We start from the raw sequence: 22732 nt of genomic DNA on the forward strand, positions 1-22732 counted from the left end.
GGAGAATGGGGAAACACTTGAATGGGTTACCTAGGGAAGTAGTGGAATCTCCATCCCTAGAGGTGTTTAAGTCTCAGCTTGACAAAGCCCTGGCCGGGTTGATTTAGTTGAGATTGGTCCTGTCTAGAGCAGGGGGCTGGACTTGATGACCTTCTGAGGTCTCTTCCAGTTCTGTGGTTCTATGATTCTATGATTCTATGAACTAGGACTACTCCTGCACTGCCTGGCTTGAAGTGGTTTCCACCACATCCCGGCTTTGCAGTTTGGTGCGGTGGCTCTCAGCACCCCCACTGTAAATATTGTTCCAGCATCCCGGCCAAGTACACCGGAGGGTATGTCTAGACTACAAGCCTCTTTCAAAAAAGCCTCTTTTGAAAGAGATTGTCTAGACAGCCACAAGAGTGTCGAAAAAGCGATCCACTTTTTCAAAAGAGAGCACCCAGGCAATCTGGATGCTCTCTTTCAAAAAAGTCCTGTTTGCGTTCAAGAATGCCTTTTTTTGAAAGAGCTCTTTTGAAAAAAGGCAGTCCTCCTGGTAAAAGTAGGTTTACCGATTTCAAAAAAACCCGCAATGTTCTTTCCATTTAATTTCGAAAGAATGCGACAGAAGTCTAAATGCAGGTGGAAACCATGTGGAATTTTCATCGGCCAATCAGATTCCTCCTTTTATCCCAGCCCTTTCCATCAACATCCATGCATATATTCCACAGTTTAAGACTCAAGTTGTCTTCAACAGAGCTGGAACAAACCATAAGTACTGAAAGGGGACATCGTCACAATTTTCAAGTACCTAAAATGGTGTTACAAGGAGGAGGGAGAAAAATTGTTCTCCTTGGCCTCTGAGGATAGACGCAATGGGCTTAAACTGCAGCAGGGGGGATTTAGGTTGGACATTAGGAACAACTTCCTAATCATCAGGGTGGTGAAACACTGGAATAAGTTGCCGAGGGAGGTTGTGGAATCGCCATCACTGGAGGTATTTAAGAACAGGTTGGATAGGCATCTGTCAGGGATGATCTACATCAGTGCTACTCAACTTTGGAAGCCCCGGGGGCCATAATGATACCTCACAGCACATGCTGAGGGTGGCAACTTGAGTGTGGTTGCATATGCATGCAAATATATACGCAAATATATGGAAATAGCTTCTTTCACACTGACAGGCATAAATACAAAGATTAAGGCAAGACTAAACAACACATAGGCACCATGTACGTCAGTTCTTCTGATATTAATAAAATGCAATAGTTATCCAATTTCCACCCATATTGCTTTTAATGAGCAATGACAGTCCAGGAATGTAACTACTAAAATGCACATCAACAGAAGACCATTGTATTGACTACTTTTTTGTTTTGCCTCCCACCTATGGGCCTCATGTTGAGCCCAGCGTAAACCCAAACCGCATAGTGGGCCGCAAAGAAACGGGCTGTGGGCCGCAGGTCAAATAGCCCTGATCTAGACAGTGTTTGGACTTGCTGTGAGGGCAGGGGACTGCACCTGATGACCTCTTGAGGTCTCTTCCCGTTCTAGTGTTCGATGATTCTATAAATGGTTTTCACTCTATGACAGCTATCACTTGAATTAGATGATAAAACAACCTGGTTTGCAGCCTGCCTACCACTCCCCCTTTGCAAACATTTGTGAAGTAATGGTAGTACATTTTGCATAGCTCTACAATGATGTACCCAGATAATCCTGCCATCCACCCCCCATGTGGGTATTGGTAGTGGGCAAGGAACTGCTATGTAATAATCAGAGACTACTGAGGTATAATACTTTCCTGACCTGGTCCGTGAGGGGAAATAATTGTACAGGCAGTCCCCGACTTACGCGGATCCGACTTATGTCGGATCTGCACTTACGAACGGGGTTTTTCTCACCCCAGAGCTCACGGGTGGCGGGTGGCCGCCCGTGTCCTCCGGGGCGAGAAAAGCTTCTCCCGGTCTCCCTGGTCTGCTCGGGGGGTCCAGCAAAGCCGCTGGACGCCCCCACCAGACCAGGGACACCCGAGCAAAGCCGCCGTCTGGGCGGCTTTGCTCGTTTGCCCGGGAGCAAAGCCGCCCAGGCAGCGGGACCCCCGCCGCCTGGGTGGCTTTGCTCCTGTCCCCCTGGTCTGCTGGGGGGGTCCAGCGGCTTTGCTGGACCCCCCCCCCCCCAGCAGACCAGGGAGACAGGAGCAAAGCCGCACAGGCGGCATCCCGCCGCCTGCGCGGCTTTGCTCGGGAGCAAGGGGGCAAAGGAGAAAAGCCACACGGGCGGCGGGGTCCCTCCGCCTGTGCGGCTTTGCTCGGGTCTCCCTGGTGTGCTGGGGGGGACTCACCCCAGGGTGACAGGAGCAAAGCCGCACGGGCAGCAGGGTCCCTCTGCTTGTGCGGCTTTGCTTGGGTCTCCCTGGTCTGCTGGGGGGGGGGGGCGCACCTAGTGCGCCCCCCCCCCCCCCAGCAGACCAGGCTTTTTTTGCGGGATGCCTCGGGTAGAGCAGCTGGGGTGCTACTGGGTTGGTCCTGTGGGAACCTACCGGGCAGCGCCCCAGCTGTTCTGTCCCAGGCTCCAGATTTAGCAGCTGTTGAAACTGATCAGGCTGATTCCAGGAAGCTGGGGGCAGAGCAACTCTGCCTCCGTCTTCCTGTAGTCAGCCCCTGGTCAGTTTCAGTGGCAGCAACTGAATCTGGAGCCAGTTCCGACTTACATACAAATTCAACTTAAGAACAAACCTATAGTTCCTATCTTGTACGTAACCCGGGGACTGCCTGTACATGGGTTTGGAGACTTTTCCCCATGAATGTTTTGATCTGGGTCTGTGAGAGAAAAAACGCAATGGATCTAGATTAGCAGCCTGTCAAGAAACCAGGACGATTGCAGAACAATGGGAGAAGCATTTCGCTTTGAGGGTCCTGTATATTATTGTTTCCAATGAAGGTGAAAGCCTTGTTTTGCCAGTATGGCAGCCCAGAGAGCAAAATAATGACGAGTTAAAAAGTCTTTCTCAGGAAAGGGAGGGGGGCGAATTGTCAGGAATTATCAGGGGACAGGTTGACAAAGCGGAAGGTTCTGGAAAGGCGTTTGAACTCCATGCCCAGGGGGATGTAAGCCATAGGGAGAGGCAGGCCTGCGTAGAGACTAGTTTACTGTTTTAAGACCTGTTTTCTTTTAAATGCTTTTGTACTAAGTCAATAATATGTGGCATTAAGGGGGCTGGTTACCTCAGTCGTTGCCCTGCAGGGAAATGAACTGCAAGTACTGAACCCAACTCAAGCCTGCTGAGGTAGCCACAGTTGATTCAAGGGGACTGAGGCCCAAGTCCTGGTCTGAAACTGGAATTATCAAGATTCTTCGCTAACAGATGAGTTGTGTCTAGAGGCCCGAGATGGGGCCAGACGTGCAGTTAGCCCCAATGCTCCATGTAACCATCCATGTGTGGAATAATTTTATGTGCACTGAGGCATGTGCAAACATGTACCACATTTAGAAACAAAAAAACCTAGTTATGGACGCTCTGCTACTCAGCTAGGCAGCATCTGACTCTCTCCTGAGTGGCTGCACAAAAACCGCACAGCGTACAGGGAACATTTAGTTATTCCTGCCCCTGAGCTATGACAGTCTTAACAGGAGCAAAAACAGAGAGAACAAACAAGTAAAGACATATTGTACATTTGTCACCTTAAAATGAATGATGGGTAAAAGGATAAAGACAGCTTTTTCTGTTGTCTTGAATAAGTAACTGACTGTCTGCAACTTTAACCACACTGGCTTAGAAGTACCTAAGACTGATTGACAAATAGACAGAAGAAACCAAACAAAAATAGAGAGCTTCTTACCTAAGGGTGTGTCTAGACTACAGAGTTTTGTCGACAAAAGTGGACTTTTGTCGACAAAACTATACCTGCGTCTACACTACCGCTGAGTTCTGTCGACATAACATCGACAGAACTCAGCAGTTTTGTTGACGCTGGTAAACCTCATTTTACGAGGCATAACGCCTTTTGTCGACAGAGTTCTGTCGACAGAAGGTGTTATTGCATGTAGGGTTGTGTCTAGACTACAGGGTTTTGTCGACAAAGCGGCTTGCTTTGTCGACAGAACTGAATGTATCTAGACGCTCTTTGTCGACAGAAGTTTTGTCGACAGATACTGTCAACAAAACTTCTGTCGACAAAAGCCTGTAGTCTAGACTTACCCTAAGGCAGCTGAAGAACAGTTAAGGGCAGTCATTATATAATATCTATTTTACAGATGCTTGCTCCATGCGTTAGAAAGAACTTTTAATACACAGTGATAGACAACTAAGAATGCACCTACACAGTAAAGCACATTTGGGGGGAATACAGTGATAGCTTAGGCCACTAGTCAGTGACCAAAGAGGTGATAGTGCTACCTACATTAGATTCACTCTAGATTTCAGGATCGGGCACAGACCAGGGCTAGAGTTTGGGTTCAGAGTCAGCAATGCAGAGCTCTTGCAAATCCCGGCAGCGAGGTTTTCACAGAAATGTCCAGTCTTGTGGGCTCAATTATTTTCCACTATCTTTGGCTGCACCCAACATGGATCTAGAAAACATCTAGAGAATTGGTTTGGGATACTGGGTGGTTGATCCGGTCAGTTTTCCATATTTCCCTCCTCCCAAATAAGTAAAGATCATCAACTTGAGGAAGGATCGTTATTTTTTTCTTGTTGAATCATCATCCTTTGTCTTTTTGGTAGGTTGCTAACATCTGCCAGATTTATCCGTATCTCCTCTCTTGTGCGTAAAGCGTTCATTTAGCTGTGTGTGTTGTCTTGCTCACTTTTTTTTTCTAAAAAGTGAACTTTACTGGTTATAGATGTCTCCCATTTGTCAAGACAAGAACCTAACATCTTCTAGTCCCATCGTTGTGTTGGGAGCGATTCACTTCTAGGGAGAAGACTATAGTTGAGCTATGCTTTTCTTTGTGTGTATGGCCTTGTAATAGGGTGGGCTAGGCTCAGAGGCCCCCTGCTGGAGGTCTTGTGGCCTTGCCACACTCTGCCCCAGAAAAGGGCAGTAGAGAGGTCCTCCAAACTGCTTAGAGTGGTTGTGTGAGAAGCAGCCAATTAGGACTCAGCAAGCTAGTATAAAAAGAGTCACAAGGCATAGAGAGTTCAGTTCCTTGCTAGAGCTGGAGGGGAGTGGATGATGCTCTGGGCTGAGTGCCGAGATTTCACCAGGACAAGGACCTGAGGTAAGGGTGAAGAATGCGCTACAAGGAGAATTGTATCAGCAACATAGTTTATTGAAGGGGACATGGCAGATGGCTGCTATCTATAGGGTGCCTGGGCTGGGACCAGGAAAAGAGGGCAACCCCTCTCCCCCCATCAAACACTGAGACAGTGGCCTGGATTTTGATGCCCCTCAGAACGGGAACTGAACTCTTTTAGTCTCCCAGCTGAAGAGCTGGAATCCAAAAGGCCCAGAGAGATGAGGAGTCTCCATGGAAGGAGCCATGGGGGGTGTGGCCCACACCGGGATGGGACTGCTTAAAGAGCAGGGTAATTTGAGGGAACCCAGAAGGAATGGAGAGAGAGTTTGGCCAGGGTGCTGTGATAGGCTCTGCTGGACTCATTAACGAGTGAGACCCAGGATGGGGCTGCAGATCAAAGGATCCTACAGAGAGCTCTGAAATAGGCCCCCTGTTGGACTCTTACCCCGGAAGGAGATTGCTTTGCTTTTGTCACACCTGCAGACTGCGCATGAGTTATCTAGAGGGCTCAGTGACCAAAGGCCCATCACAAGCAGATAGAAAGAAAATTCAGGCACATGCGCTCAGCCAGGGGCACATATGAGCAGTGTTCCCTGTAAGCTAAGCCCAGGAGAGAGTCAAGTGCCACCCTTAACGGAGCACCCACAGCTGGCAGCATGCTTTGCTATTGGTGGTGCACATCTCCACATGCCTTGGTGCACATAACAAAATTTATTCTGGGCCTGGATGCAAAAAATGAGAGGGAGCCTTGCTCATGAGAGGGGAGTGTGACCCCATTACAGGCATCTTTGCTGAGTCTGCCAGTTGGGGGAGCTAAAACCCTGTCAGTGAGAAAGGCACTGAATTTGGATCCACCAACTTGGGTCACTGAACAACAGTCAGATGATGGCCATGGGCTGCGGGTCAAGGTCCAGCTGGGGAAGGCAGTCAAAACCTCACCCTTTCCACCCCAATACACACTCTTGGCCCTACACCAGGCCCCTTCACAATCTTTCCCTCCACCACCTAGCCAAGCGCTGAGGGCCGGATGATCCTTGCAGCATGTCCCAGCCTTCCCCAGTTACTGGTTCAGCCCCAGCCTTCCCCAGCTGCCAAGAAGCCTGGGACTGCCGTACGGTGCAGCATGAGCCTTCTCTGTCCACTGAGGAGCCGGGCTGTAAGGTGGTATGGCTTCATCCATCCCTGGCAACTGGGGAGCCGAACAACTCATCCCCAACCATTCCCAAGCAGCTGGGCAGTGTAGGTGATTTTGGGAAGGCAAGGCCTTCCCTTTCCTACATTACCTGCCATCCATAATGATGGCTACATTTGCACCCTGCCACCCTGGCTAGAGTTGGAATCTGTGCCCTAGAAAACAAGCATGGCACATTATTCCACAGGTTTCCTGTGCATGGATGCAAACGACAACATGGAAATCTGTACTGACAACGTTGTCCACTGTGGTGGTACTGCATTAGTATCCCTAGATATTAACTGAAGATCCTGCAAAAGGGGTTGTGACCCTGATCCATCATAATCTTCAGAATTTTTCTTGAAAACCATTGCAGAGTGATATTGCGATAAGTATGTATTTATTATATACCTATGGACATGAACCATGTTCCTTCTTTCAGCTGAATTGTTAATGAGATGATTACACAAACACACACACACACACTGGTTCTTGAGAAGTCTTGTTACAAAACTCTTCCACAGAAGTGCCTTATAAAACATCGCTCTTTCTCAGAAGGATAGCGTCAACCACTGTCCAAAATCTTGTTCCATATACAACCCTTGATTGACCTGAATTCAGTGATCTCCTCAGAGTTTTCTTGTAAGGTATCAGTACTTAACGATGCTAGTTGGGGGATTTGCCCTATCTAAAAGGAAGTGCCCTAATGGAATACTCTTTTTGTAGGTCAGGGTTAATAAATACTCCTGGGAACAGTTTTCAGTACAGACGGGAGAACATAATTGTTTAATCATTTTAAACGCCACCGGGTGCAAATTTACAAACTGTCTGCCACGGTGCCATGCTGTGTGAGTTGTCATCATCATCATCATCATCATCATCAACAACCATGGGCTCAACGCCCGTTGGTATCTGAGGCCTCCCTCACTATTTCCTTCCATCTTTCCCTGTCCAATGCGGAGTGCCTTAGTTACTGTAGACTAGCTCTGCATCAATCTATTATATCTTCTACCCATTCTCTGTAGAGTCTGCCTCTCCTATTTGGACCATCCATTATGCCGAATACCAAGGTCTTAACTTTTCGCTTGTCGTTCATTCTGCAGATATGCCTGAATAACTATAATTTCCATTGTATAACCTTCTGCAGTAGGTTCGCTTTCGGCTGTATCTTCCTATATAATTCCTTGTTGGTGACCTTCTGCCTCCATCCTATTCTCAGGAACTTTCTATAACAATTCCACTCAAATGCCATTATCCTTCTCTTCGTTATCACCCATGTCTCACATCCATACAACATGCTGCTAAATACACATGTTTTCAAGATGCTTACATGCCTTTAAATCCCAACCGTGACTGCTGCTGAAAACTGGCCACGCTATGTATGGCTTGCTATAAAGAGCTCTTGGGCACCATGGGCGATATTTGCATAGGAATGAAAAGCAAACAAAGCATCAGCATCTGGAAGAGAACTTCAATAGGGTCAATAGAAGAGTAGCGGATGCCTGAAGGAAAATAAGAACAGATGGGCTAGATAGAGAAGTCAGAAAAAGACCTGGAGTGATGTGCCCCATATGAATTCTAGTTCCTGCACTAATTCCCAGCTTCAGTTTCACTGCCTTCCTCCCTACAGTTGACTCATCTTTCTCTATAAAAGAGCAGTTCAGTCATGAGATAAATAGACAGGAGATCACTCAGTCAGCTGGTTTCCTGTCAGCCTCCCAGATGAAGTGTAACTTCAGGAGGAATTTAAGGCTCTGATCCAAAGCCCATTGATACAATTAAAAGGAACCCTATTGAGTTCACAGTGCTTGTGTCAGGTCCCATGCACAATGGAAGTGGCTTTGCAGACCAGCTCCAGAAGGGAGTTCCATGTGAAAGGGAAGATGTGGAAGAAAGCACTAAGACTTTCTTTTGTAGAATCGGGGAATCGTAGACCACTAGAACTGGAAGGGACCCCAAGAGGTCATTGAGTCCAGTCCTCTGCCCTCACAGCAGGACCAAGAAAAGGATCAGCAAGCTTAGCCTCAGTGGTGGTGGGGAGGGGATGGGTGGGAAATGTAATACGAGATGAGCCTGGATAAAGGGGTGAGGTTAAGGACGGCTCTGGAGGGGAATAGGCAGCTGATGGAGAGATTCCAAGAGGGGGTGGCACAGATCAGAGATTCTCTTTCCTTTTGTAGAATGTTCATTCTCTGAAACATTGATGTGTTCTTTCCATCTTCTAACTGTCTGATGTTCTCCCATCCCACCATCTGCTTCCAGTATCAGATAACATCCTATTTTATTGCAGTGTCATTTTCAGGTAACACTAACAACGCAGAAGCAGCAGACACATGTATGATGTCTCCTTTTCTCAGTGTTGAGTTATTTAGAGACATGTACTACCTCTGCTAATGTACTTCAGTCTGAGACATATGCAGTAGAATAGTTAGTACATAAGAACGGCCAGACTGGGTCAGACCAAAGGCCCATCTAGCCCAGGATCCTGTCTGCTGACAGTGGCCAATACCAGATGCCCCAGAGGGAGGGATCACAACAGGTAATCCTCACATGATTGCTCCTCTGTCACCCACTTCCAGAGAAACAGAGGCTACGGACACCATTCCTACCTATCCTGGCTGATAGCTATCAGTACTAGCACAGGTTGAACCTCTCTAGTCTGGCACCCTCGGGACTTGACTGGTTCCGAACCAGAAAATGTTCCTGATCATGGGAGGTCAATATTGTCTAGCAGCATTACCAACACTTTCTACTACTCACTGGGCTGTTAGAGGACATTTGGGGGTAAAATAGAGCTAAACAACTCCACCAATCACTGAGAGCCAAGACTAGTAGCTGTGAATAAACTTTATGGGACCATAGGAAACTTGGCCACACCCACAAAAAGTGGGCATCCTAAAGTTATGCCGGACCATGGATGTTTCTGGACCAGAGAGTTCTGGACGAGAGAGGTATCAGCATCACAAAAACTCATGTAACGTTGGGGTAGAGAAAAATTTTCAATGATGTGTTAATGAAGGTCTCCATATAGCAAAAGAGCTAGCTGGACTATTCCATACAGCTATTGATTAGATTGAGGGAAAACAAAGCAGTAATTTTCGTATTGATCCCTGGGCAAGCAGCTTGGTTTTTCTTCTGTGTTGTCTTATCGTTAATAAATTGCCTTGAATAAGAAAAGCCGGTAAAAGGAATTTAGCTTCCCGGTACTGCACACAGAAATCAAAGCAGAGTTGAATGAGGAAAGATAATTAGATGGAGGGTTTCCACCTCCACACACCGCTTCCTTAGCTCAGGATGTACTGAATTTATCTAATTTGCCAGAGCCGCTAGTAATACGAGTTGACGAGGATTACAGGCAGCAGACATTCTGACAAAGCAAGGGAAGCTTTAATTAGTCCATTTTAGGGTGGAACTGAAGTTCCTAGACAAACATGATTTGATCCAAGCCATCTGGAGTCCCTTCGAGGTGAACAGAAAAGCTTTTGACCTGCCATGACCACGGTTCAGGCTCGTTTGTCTTGTGCAAAGGAGTGAGTGATATCACCATGCCCTGAACATTTCATTGGCTTGCTGCTCTCGTTTCACGTGGAGGAATTCCAGTGAAGTCAATGGTGTTCTTGCACCTTTCCCCTCATGTAAAGGAAGATGTTTGCTCCAGGACCCACCCCTGTTAGTTTAGGTGCTAGTGAGATCAGCTGTTTTGGAAGAGGCCTGATTTGAGTGTCTGACAGGTGCTCGATTAAAAGGATTTTCTAGTGATAGTGTTGTCGCATGCACTTACATGCCATTTTTATTTCTCTTTCTATCCCTTGGCCCTACTCCTTCTCTCCTATCTATCCCAGGGCATAGCTGGATGGAGTGTAGCACCTGACATGCTAGGATGTAACAATGGCACATGGGACAACAGACTTCTACCACAACTGAAAGTTCCCTAATGTGCTCTGATCTATTGCAAACAGGAGTAGATCAAAGTGAACTGTGTGTTTCTGAGGGTGCAGCATAGACACTTGGCATGCAGCAGGCTAGATTGCATCGATTTTACACTCTGGCCAGCCCTACACTAAATCTCCATATAGTCAAGCCCTTAGTTGCTTTCCTTTTCTCTGAGGCCATGTCTACACTACGTGGGAGATTGACACTGCTCCGGTCAATCTTCCGGAGTTTGATTTAGTGGGTCTAGTGAAGACCCACTAAATCAAACTCAGAGGGTGCCCCTGTCAGTGCTGGTACTCTTGCTCCTCACAAGGAGTAAGGGAAGCCGCTGGGAGTGTTTGCTTCCCTCGACCTCCCGCTATATGGATGGTGATTTAAGATACATCGACTCCAGCTACATAATTAATGTCACTGGAGTTGTGTATCTTCAGTTGACATTCCCCTTTTGTGTAGACATATGTGTGTATGTTCGTTTCACACTCACATACACTCTTCCACATTTAAGGCCCTGAAACAGTGGCTTTTGTATTTTTTGAAAAGGTTTCTTTGGCTTCCCATTACAAGAGAAGACAAGTAAGAAAATTAAATTATTATTTATATGGGGGTAGTGCTTTGGGAGCCAATCTTGTGCTAGGCAATGTGCAAACAGAACATAAAAATAGACTCCCTGCCCCACAAGAAAAGCAATGGAAGCCCTTCTTGATTCTGAAAAGCCCTGCTAATATGAGGCTGCAACACTATTCCGGTTCCAGCTTCCAGCTGGCTGATCTGGCTACAATATATGCAGGGCTAAGGTTGGTTTGCAACTGTGAGTTTGCACATGACATGAATGTACATTTGAACATCACGGAGTCCCTCTGGACCTTCCTGAGAGATGCCATGGGGCTGAGGTTTACTAGCACCCTGCTCTTATTAGGGATGTGAATGGTTAACTGGTTAACCAGTATCTGGTAAGCATTATCCTTACTGGGTGGTGCTTACTGGTTATGGTTAACCGGCGGGGGCTGGAGCAGGGGGCAGGCATGGTGCTGCTCCAGCCCTGTGGTGCCCACCACAGGCTGGCGCAGTCCTCATCCATGATGGGTCCGGCCTGGATGAGCTGGGAGGAGCCCCCATCCACAGCAGGCCCGACCCAGGGCGCTGCAGACAAGGGCAATCCAGCACAGCTGGATCACCCCCATCCGTGATGGGTCTGACCCAGGTGCAATGAGAGCAGCCCCCATCCGCGATGCGCCTGGGTCAGTCCCACCACAGATGGCAGCTGCTCCAGCCGGTCTGGTGTCTGGCAATGGCCTCCCTGCTCACCACCGTTTAATCGGTTAATTATTTTAACATAATGTTTAACTAGTACCTAATGCAATGGGATTTTACATCCCCAGTCCTTATAAATCTTTACACCAGACTTGCTCACAAGACAACTACCAGTAAACAAAGCATGATCTGTGTGTCACGCACTTACGTGCCTTCAAACTCAAGCCAAACTGCTGACTTCTTTTAACCCCCCCGGCCTGTTCTGGGTCCTGTAATAACACAGAGGTAAGTGTGACAACAGACAAAGGCCCATTTTTGCATGGTCCTTAAAAAACATGGTCCTTAAAAAAAAAATAGAATCCTGAGCGTTCTCTATAGTACTTTGAAATCTATTTCAGCCTTTGCGTTGTTGTCCGACAGGCTGATCCGTGTTGCACGTGATGAGCAAAAGCAGTGAAGTTGTATGAAACGCCACTGTTATGTCTTATGGCAATCTATAAATGTTATAAACGTTTCCGCTGCCGGAGGAAAGGGGCTAATTTGAGATTTGTTCCTAGCCCTCGCCATGCGAATGGTGTCGCTGTGAGCCGAGCAATGAAGTGCACTGTGTTGTAGCAGACTGCGCCGTTCCCGAATGTGTCAACCCAGTCTATGAGCCAGAACAGTGTTGTCCTGTCTGCAAAAATGGTAAGAACGCGCTGTATTAGCTTTAAAGGAGAGATGCCATTGAAATAATGTCAAGGTGTTTTTATTACCTGCCCATCGCCCAAGGAACGACCTTGATTGGCACAGGTCAATGTGTGTTCCTCTCTCTTTGTGTGTGCTTTAGTGCTCAAGTCCATCAATGCAAGTCAAGGGCACTGTTGCTCACATAAGTCACCCCACTGAAGTCAATGGGGCCCCCTCCCCAGCAAAAGTTGTAGGATGTGTTGTAGGACGTGCCGTAAAGCGACATTCACTCAAAACATGAATGTCACCTCTCCAAGGGCTCCTTCCTGCTCACCTTGCTCCCACACTTAGTCTCACTGGAAGGCAGGTGGACTATTTGCATGAGTAAGGGAGGGGCAACATTTGGGTCTAGACTGAGATACAGGGCGAGTCAACATTTATGTAAGCTCAATAGCATGGGCAGAGGGTAATGAAGGCAAGGGAAGGCATTGCCTTCCCAAAATTGCTTACGCTGCCCAGCCACATGGGAGAGGCTAGGGCCTTGCAGCAACCCGGCTTCCTGGTGACAGCTCTGGCCCTTAGCTGGGGTTGGGCAGGGCTTGATTGCGAGGGGCGGAGAAGTTGTGAAGAAGCATGGCCTTAGGGAAGGGGTGTGGCTTTGGGCAGAAGGGGCAGGGCTTCATCTGCCACCCATGGTCAATCGGCTGCTCTTGCTCTCATTGGAGTCAGTAGCAAAACTCCCGTTGGTTTTGGTGAAAGCAGGGTGGGGCCCACACTGATTTAAGCAACTATTTTCCTTGGGCAGTGTTTGTAGAGTGAGCATTTATTTTCCATTGTTCCGTAATGTCACTATGCAGAAACCAAACACAAAGTGGGGAGCCTGTGTCAGAATACAAAGCATCTTTCACCCCTGTGGGAACATGACTATCATAACGTGGTTCAGTGAAGAATGCCTTGGGCCTTTTTGGGGTGTCAGCCAATCAGATCCACCTTTGTAAATATATGTGTGCACTGGGTAATGGAAGGGAATGGAGCCTTCACCCTAGGCAAAGTGTAGTTGAGATCCTTTCCATGCTCTCCATTTGTTTCTTCTAGTATTCACCTAAGTAAATTTACCTAAGTAAATACAGTGGCACTCGGTATCCTCCACTCCTCTCACACGCAACCCTTGAGACATTCTCTTTAGTCATACGTGGAGTAAATTCAGAGTCTAAGTAGGCATAACTTACACCGTCTTCCAGCCCACTTCACAGGTGCGTTACACCAGCTTCTACTCAGTACAATTAGAGGTTTAGGAATACCCTTTGCTCTCTTCTGCATAACCCCAGTCTTCTAATCAATAGAAGTGCGCTTGTCACTGTGCGCTTGTTATTTCCAAATCTATTTTGAAATAACGGGCGTGCTCAAAAGACGCGGAATAGCTATTTTGGGATCCTTCCGGTATCCTGAAATAGCACCGCAGTGTAGATGTAGCCTAAGAGAAGGATGTAGTAGAAAACACAGCTACATGGAAAATGTAACTTTACTCTTCTGAGTTCTCTGTGTATGTGTTTGTGAGTGTTATTTAGGATCCCGTATGTCCAGGGAGATTCACACACGCTGTCAGTATGAAGTTTGCATCACTGAGTACATCGCTGCTCTATTTGGCCTTTTGAGTCCTCCTCGCACATACTGTCCAGTGGTTAATCCTTTTGCTCCAGTACGCTCTGACGAGATTTTGTACTTCGTGTTCACTCTGTGAGGTTAGCTTCCAGGTTCAAGCTTCCCGAAAATGAACACTGAAGTGATCTTCAGACAAGCCCAATGAAAGAAATCAGTCTCAGAATGAGGCCACTCAGTTTCCCCACCCAACCTCTCCCCAGAACTGCTCTGCCCTCTCCCTCCACCGCCCATGAGGTCCACGTTTGTCTCTGTGCCTTAGAAGCCGTGAGACCTTCAGTGTCTTGCTCCTCTTCTGCCCTCAGAATGCAGGCTGCCAGCTCATCATCCTTCCCCTGAAGAGGGATCTTCAAAACCAAGTTAAAAGAGCCAGAAATAGTGAGCTGGGGAGGGGCAAAGGTTCATCTAGCCCAGTGTCTTGTCTGCCAACAGTGGCCAATGCCAGGTGCCCCAGAGAGAGGGAAAACAACAGGTAATCAACACATGATCCCTCTCCTGTCATCCATTTCCAGACAAACAGGCTAGGCACACCATTCCTACCCATCCCGGCTAATAGCCATTGATGGACTTAACCTCCATGAATCTATCTAGTTCTTTTTTGAACCCAGTTAAAGTCCTAATCTTCACCAAATCCTCTGTCAAGGAGTTCCACAAGTTCACAGTGCACTGAATGAAGAAAAATTCCCTTCTGTGTGTTAAACCTGTTGGCTATTAATTTCATTTGGTGGCCATTAGTTCTTATATTGTGGGAATATGTTAATAACTTTCCCTTATTCACTTTTTTCCACACCGGTCATGATTTTATAGACCTCTATCATATCCCCTTCCCCCCTTAGTCTCTTCGGGTATGTCTACACTACCCCCCTAGTTCGAACTAGGGGGGTAATGTATGCATACCGAACTTGCTAATGAAGCCCGGGATTTGAATTTCCCGGGCTTCATTAGCATAAAGCCGGCTCCGCCATTTTTAAAAGCCGGCTTGTTTGAACCCCGTGCCGCGCGGCTACACGCGGCACGGGCTAGATAGTTCGAACTATGTAGCCATTCCGATCTATCTAGCCCGTGCCGCGTGTAGCCGCGCGGCACGGGGTTCGAACAAACCGGCTTTTAAAAATGGCGGAGCCGGCTTTATGCTAATGAAGCCCGGGAAATTCAAATCCCGGGCTTCATTAGCAAGTTCGGTATGCATACATTACCCCCCTAGTTCGAACCCTTCTTTTCTAAGCTGAAAAGTCCCAGTCTTTTTAACCACTCTTCATATGGGACCCATTCCAAACCCATAATCAATTTTGTTGCTCTTTTCTGAACCTTTTCCAATGCTAATATATCTTTTTTGGGGATGAGGCAGCCACATCTGTACTTGGTATTCAAGATGTGGGTGTAAACCATGGTTATATATAGAGGCTATAAGAGGTTCTCTGTTTTATTCTCTATCCCTTTTTTAATGATTCCTAACATTCTGTTTGGTTTTTTGATTGCCGCTGCACACTGAGTGGCATCTCTGCCACAGGTCTCTTGGGTGACCTGGGTCAAGTCACTTCATCTCCCTCTGCAGCAGCTTCCCCCTGTGTGGAATGGGAATAATGATTTTGACCTCCTTTGTAAAACATGCTGAGATCTACTGCTGAAAAAGGATTTATCAGAGCTAGGAATTATTTTATTCACCCCAAGCCTTTTAAGACCAAGAGCCCAAGTCTGTTGAGGATGTTGGATTTCGAGGCAAGGGAAGATTGTGGGGAAGGAGTACGGGGAATCAAGGCTCCCCCGTTCTCTAGCTGTCCATATTATGATAGGAAACATGATGAGCAGACTCAGTCATTCCTCTTTGGCATGCGTTTTTCTACTGGGCATCTCAATAGTTAACCTCCCTTCCTGAGCGTCTGTATCCTGGGAACCAGTGACTCTGGAAAGTTTTGAGTTTGGGGTGGATAATCAGCTGACCCTGCAATGCTGTGGCCGAAAGGACCAATGTGATTCTTGACTGCATAAATGGGGGGGAGGTTCAAGGAACAGAACTTATTTTACCTCCACATTGGCCACCCTCTGCTGTAATCCTGTGTCCGGTTCTGAGGCCCATAATTCAAGAAGCATGTTGATAAACGGGGGAGGCTTTGGAGATGAGCCTTGAGAATGATCAAAGGGTTAGCAATCATGCCTTATAGTGACTGACTCAAGGAGCTCAATCTATTTAACTTCACCGAATGGCTCAGGGGTGACTTTCCAGGGGGACGAACATTGAAGAGTGCGTTCTTCTGTCTGGCAGAGAAAAGTCTACCATGATCCAGGCTGGGAGCTGGAACAAGATAAATTCAGGCTGGAAATAAGGTGTATGTTTTACCCATGAGAGTAATTAACCATGGGAACAGTTTACCAAAGGGTCAAGGTGGAGTCTCCATCGCTGGCTACGTTCAAAGCAAGACTGGATGTCTTTTGAGAAGATCTGCTCTAGGAATTATTGTGGGGAAGTTCTACAGCCTACGTTAGATGATCACTATGGGTATGTCTACTCTACAGAGAAGATCGAAGCTGCTTCTGTCAATCTTCCAGGGTTTGAATGAGCAGGTCAAGTGAAGACATGCTAATTCGAACTGAGAGGGACGCTCCGGTTGATGCCGTTAGTCCTGCTTCCATGAGGAGTAAGAGAAGTCAAAGGGAGAGTATTCTTCAACTTCCTGCAGTGTGGACAGCGCCAAAAGTTGAGTTAAGCTACTTCGACTTCAGCGATGCAATGAACATTGCTGAAGTTATGTAGCTTCATTCGACCTTATCGCATTGTGCAGATGTACCCTCTGGTCCCTTCTGTTCTTGAAATCTATGACTCTATGAAATCCTAAACAAGTGGAAAGGTATCTAGCATATCCCCCCACTCCCTCCCCACGAATCCCTTTGACATATGCTAAAATGAGGGTTTGCACCACTTTCAGGAAGAAACCCACTAGCCATGTTCAAACAAAGCGTTTATTTCTGCGCTTTCCACTGCACCCACCCAATTAAAGATTCGCTTCCCACATGCGCTGATGGGTAATTCTGTTGGACAGCCTCACTTAATAGACAATTTTTCCCCCCTGCCCTACAACTTTTGTTTCCTAGTCAAGAAAAAGATATTTCAGTGGAAAGATTTGTTGCAATCAAAAGCTTCAGCGAAGTCTTCCTGTTTCCCTGCATTTTGTCCTGCAAAGGCAAAGGAAGGCGATTTGGGGATGAGATTAGCCGCGGCATGCACATTCTCTTTTGCAAAGTTATTCCTTATGGATTTGCCAGGAAAGGCCATTCATTTGGGTCAAAATCGAGCCCTATGTCTTTTTCTGTGCTTCCTTTCTGCAAGCAGTGTAGCTTGCCTGTTTGCGTAACCGTTGTCGTCATTAACCAGAGAATAATTTCCTTTTGATACATTGAGAATGATTTTCATGCCTGTCTTAATTATGTGTTGCCAAGGGCAGACGCACTGTGCAGAAGTAAGGTTAATGCAGAAATGTGTTGACTCTATCACACCTGACCTGATGATTCATAAGCAGCCAATATCCATTCCTTTCCCCTGTATCCTAAACAAGCACTTTGGGAGATTTACTTCTAATTGTCAAAAGAAATAGAACCTTTATCCTGTGTTTTGAAAAATTCCTTGGAGGGACAGCAAAGCTTGTTTGTAGCAGGCAGCGTAATCGATTTGCACGTAGAGTAGGCAGGGTTCATCGCAAGGCTAAAAACTGGGAGAAAACATTCCTTTTTCTCCATGGCCCATCATACAAATTGTCACTGTAAAGTTTAAGAGCGATGGCTCCAGGGACTGTATACAGTTTTTGACTTGCGACGAAAGGTTACTGGATTTCATGTGCTCCCGGAATGACAGAATATCAAATTATTGCCCCGAGTTGTTCTTCATCATCATGATGACTTTTCCAGACAACAGTCTGTCCGCTGTGGTTAACTTTCATCTTGCCATGATCTTAAACCTGCCCGCTGTTATTAAAGTCAAGCTGCCAACTGCCATGGTCAGCCATGTCCCTCTTGCCCCATAGGCTTTACTTGACCTCGCCGAGAAGACTCTGAATTCACTTTACACCGAAGCAAGAGCAGCAGCGTCTGTAAGCAAATTCCCACTGGAATGGCCCCACAGAGCGTTTTCACCTCGGTCTTGCTGCACGTGTGAACGCGTGGTTATTGCTCATCTCCCTGGCCTGTTTTGTCACAAGCTGTGGGACCTTTTGTCTCCAGCAGCCAACGTGAGATTCCACTCCATCTTTATCACCTCCACTTTTTGCTACTTATGGGTCAGAATTGCAGCTCCTCTAGCTGAGGGTCTTTCCCGTTGCCCCCAAACCTGCTCTCCCTCTGTTTGTTTTTTAATTGCTTCACAATTCCCTCTTTCCTCTCCCCAAAGGCCTTGCTTGACATTGGCAAGCGGCACTCAAATTTATGAGTGAGGGCCCCAGGCTCAAAGCCAGATGGCATTAGCAGGGGGTTGGTCGTACTTTAAAGCTCTTTCCTAAGGGTAACCAGGAAGCTGCTCTTTATGGTGCCTTTAATCCTTTTGAATGCATTCTGGCACGGCCAGTTTATTATTATTTATTATTTTAAATATTTTTATCCCGCCTCACTATTTAAAATATTCGAGGCGGCTTACAACATTTTCAAAAACACAATACAAATATATATATAAATGTAAAACACGACATCCCAGAGGGGCATAAAACCTGCTAAAAACATCTCGAGAGGAGGAACACACCCATACACATAGACTCAAACACCAATAAAAACACGAGTCAAAAGGGTGGCTTTAGCCTGAAACAACGCTAACATTGGCGCCAAGTGAATATCCCAAGGAAGAGAATTCCACAGCCTCGGAGTAAAAGCTGAGACAGCCCTGGTCCGCATAGATGTTAATCTTCTCTCCATAAGTGGGGGAACACTGAGCAGACCTCCCCAGCTGATCTCAATCCCGAGCAGGTTAATACAGGAGAAGACAGTCCTTTAGATACCCCGGAACCCAACCTGTTTAGGGATTTATAGGTCATAACCAAGACCTTAAATTGTGCCCGGAAACAAACCAGAAGCCAGTGCAACTGCCAGATCACTATGGTCTTCCACTTCTTTTAATCAGGTTCAAGAAGTTGCCAAGTGAAATGGGTTCTCCTCACTTTTGTCTTTGGCCCTTAAAAGTTATCGCCTTTGGATCATGGGGGCGGGGAAATGGACAAGATCAGAGAAACTTCCCCACCATGCACAGGACTGTTTGCTTAAATCCAAGTTCTGTGTTAGGACTTGAGGATTTGGCTCCTACATTTTAACGTTAAACAAGGAGAGCAGCTCTGCTATAGACCATTGTCCTCTGGGAATACAAAATAGACTTTTTTTCCCTATGCTCTTTTGAGTTAGCGACATTGTGATCTTTGCCCACTGCTGTTCATCAGTTCTGCTTGGTATAGTTTCATGTCAGGTCGCCTCCCACTTCCTGATCTGCTGAAAAAAAAGATACATTTTAAAATTAAAAGAAACTGGTTTGGGAAGTGTAGTAGTGAGTGAAAACAAGGACAGGGCAAAATAAGATTATGCTGTAAATTCCCAGAGGCCTTTACTCTCATGAATTATAGGCACTATTTTAAAACTTCTTTCCCAAAATAATTTTGATGTGAGCAAGAACTCATCACTGGGGCTTTTGTGGCGTGCCTGTGTCACAAGAATTAATTGAAAAATCCAATAAAAGCCGCCCTAGACTAGTTAACATTTTTCTCCACCAAAGTGTGAAATTCTTTTCAGAGCAAAATCTTTCTCGCCCACTTACATGCACATTAATGTGGTTGCTAAAATATTAGATTGTGGCCTGGCATTTTCATTTTCTGGAGGGATGAGCAAATAAGCCTTATATGTTTCTAATTTGGGCTCTGGTTTTGATTTTAATTTAATTTTTGTTACCACTAACTCTCAAGAAGGTAATTAGTTGCACCCAACACAACAGATGAAACCTAACACATCTACAATGAAATACTTCCTGACAACTCTAGTTATTCACCTGCTGCATAGACTAGGGGTGAGATTTGCGATGAAACACTGTCTAGGAGAAAGATCGTTCATAGATAATCTGTCACGGAGCCTGTAATTAAAGTTTTAAATTCTCACAGTTGATAGATTTTAAAATACAAAGTCTGATCCTTTTGTCTCTATTTGGGGAAGAGTCCCATTGACTTCAGCTCGAGTTTTACCTGGGTAAAGAGACCAGGATCCGGCACAGTTATTATGTACATATACTTTAATAAGCCATAAATATTAATAGTTCCCTACAAATATCCTCCTCTTTGAGGGCACTGACACAAATTAATGTAAATAACAATTTATTTCTCTGCATAGAAATCCACATTTTGCCTAAGCTTCTTTCTTAAGTTTCTTAGAATATAAACTCACTGCTCATTATTTTGGTGTTTGAGTTAATTTAAAATAAGCAGTCTGTGCACCAATCCGTATCTTCTGTGACAGAGTGTATTTTGCACCAAACGTCTCCAAGGACTAGGTCCAAATTAATAGGAATCTTTCCTTTGACAGCAGTGAGCTTTGGTTCTGGCCCTAAGTGAATTCTACCTACAGCTACATTAAAAGAACTAGGGAGGGATTTTTGTTCTTCCCTGACAGTCTTTTTCTAGTCAACATGTGTATTTACATTGCTTTTTTCAGAAGGGGGAATTTTTTAGAGACCCAAGTGAAGAGAAAAACCCAATTTCTGTTGTGGCCTAGCTGCCCTTTGTACCTTTGAAAAGATCCCTGTTAGGTTTGTATGAGTGTTAGCACTTCTACATGTGAGTAGATAACCACACAGGGTGCAGCTAGGACCATACGGCCATACCAATATTTCTCCTCACCAGGAGTCAGTGTGACATGGTTTGCAAGGGCCCCAAGTAAAAGACAAAAGATACACAACAGGTCGAACCTCTCTAATCCGGCACTCTCTGGTCCAGAAGCATCCGTCGTCTGGCATGATTTTAGTTCGCTGGATGTCCACTTTTAATGGGTGTGACCAAGTTTCCCGCAGTCCCATAAAGTTTGTTCACAGCCACCAGTCCTTGCTCAGCGTTCTGTGAGGTTATTTAGCTCTAATTTACCCCTAACTGTCCTCTGATAGCCTAATAAGGAGTGGCAGTGTTCACAATGCTGCTAGACAAGATTGACCTCCCATGGTTTGGAAAATTCTTTGGTTTGGAACTGGTCAGATCCTGAGAGTGCCAGACTAGAGAAGTTCGACCTGTGCTTTGAAGCACTTACCTACCACGAAACTCCCTGGCACATCCTCCTATGCCTGTGAGAGCCCCTTTTCTACTAATGAAGGTGAGATTAGCCCCTGTTGCCAATGTATTTCATTCCTAATGCTGGGATCTTTCCTGACCAGACGAGTTGCTTCCCTGGATGAAGTCCTAGGGGGCTGTCTTGCGATGTGGACAAATCTCCACTGTGGACAAGACTGAGCTTTCCACAGTCCTTTTGATTCCTACTCTCCATGTGAATTGAGTCCTCCAGAAGCGAATGGTAGATTAGCTAATTGATCACATTACTGAACTCCTACAGCTATTGAATCTCATTGACTTTCATAAACTAAGCAGGGTTAAGAGTGGTTGTTATGAGGATAGGAGAACTCGAAAATCTAGATGTTATAGGAAACAGTGTTGGTGTTTCAATCAATAGATGGTAATCTCCGCTCCATGTCTCTTAAAAAATCAGTGTCCAACTATGCTGTTGGAAGGGAGTGTATCTTATTTGGCTTGCAAAGTCTTGCACTATGTCATGATTATGAGAGAGGGCTAGCACCCGGGGGCTAAGGAGTTAACTATACCTAGCTAGGTGGAGTGGCCAATAGAAATGTAGGTAGGACTTTCAACGGGGACAAAGGAATTTTGGTTTTCCCTCCTTTGTCTCTGTGAGTTCCTCTGCAGCTACAGAGAGGGACAAACATGTCTCTCTCTCTCCAAGAAACAATTCTTCACTTTCTGTAAGTAGGGTAAAGTTTAGATAAATTCATTAGGCTTTATTGTTTTAAGGGTTGGGTATGGAATCTGATGTCTGGCACTACTTAAAAGATGTTTGGCTTTTCTTTTTAACTAAGTTCTAGCCCATGGTGTAATTCCTCCATGAGAATATTTTGTTACCTTTCCATCTAATCATTATGCTTGCAACAGGAATATTGTTGTAATAATAGAAGTTTTCTCTTTTCTTTTTATTAACCTGGCATTGGTTAATTGTGTGCTCTGATTTTTATTTTAGAGGTGAGATTTCCCAAATGATCTTTCCCCTAATCTCGTTATTAATATTTGGATGGTGGCAGAAGAAGTTTTATTCCCAAAATCTAGGGTTTTAAGATTTTGGGGGAAGTTTTATACCAAAGCCTGGTAGATAAGCCTTTGGGGTACACTTGCTGGCCCCCACTTCTGCATTTATTGTGCCAGAGTGGGGAAGGAGCCATGACACACTATATACATGTAAAATGTTGATTGTTCTTTAGGTAAACCGAATGGATTAACCAGTGTAAGCAATACAAGGAGTTAAACAATATTGACAAAAGAAGCTTTTCCATTTGATGTGTCTACAACAAAGCTATCTGTTAAACTTAGAAATGCCACGAGTTTAGTTTCTATTAATCCAATGCCTGGCTATTCAAAGTAATCAGTACTTTACAGCATAGGTAAGGTAGTCTGTTAGTGCACGTCTACACAACAGGACTAAACTCAAAATAAGCTACGCAACTTGAGTTACACTAATTGCATAGCTTAAGTGGTGCTGTCTACACAGCAGGAAGTTCATGTTAGAGCACTCTTCCCCCGACTTCCCTTACTCCTCATACAATGAGGGTTA

At 45.7% G+C, this 22732-nt stretch overlaps 2 protein-coding genes across 2 annotated transcripts in view; one reads left to right on the plus strand and one right to left on the minus strand.

The window, feature by feature from the left end:
* VWC2L (von Willebrand factor C domain containing 2 like) overlaps positions 1–22732 on the plus strand; it is a 101823-nt gene that overhangs the window by 25046 nt on the left and 54045 nt on the right. The window contains exon 3 of the mRNA XM_006127392.4: positions 12133–12262. Coding sequence (XP_006127454.1) covers positions 12133–12262 — 130 coding nt within the window. The remainder of the gene's footprint in view (positions 1–12132; positions 12263–22732) is intronic.
* BARD1 (BRCA1 associated RING domain 1) overlaps positions 18921–22732 on the minus strand; it is a 159353-nt gene continuing 155541 nt past the window's right edge. Inside the window, exon 10 of the mRNA XM_075933952.1 lies at positions 18921–19357. Coding sequence (XP_075790067.1) covers positions 19329–19357 — 29 coding nt within the window. The 3' untranslated portion in view covers positions 18921–19328. The remainder of the gene's footprint in view (positions 19358–22732) is intronic.

Source organism: Pelodiscus sinensis, chromosome 7 (genome assembly GCF_049634645.1).
Source record: "Pelodiscus sinensis isolate JC-2024 chromosome 7, ASM4963464v1, whole genome shotgun sequence".
In the NCBI taxonomy this organism is placed as follows: Eukaryota; Metazoa; Chordata; order Testudines; family Trionychidae; genus Pelodiscus; species Pelodiscus sinensis.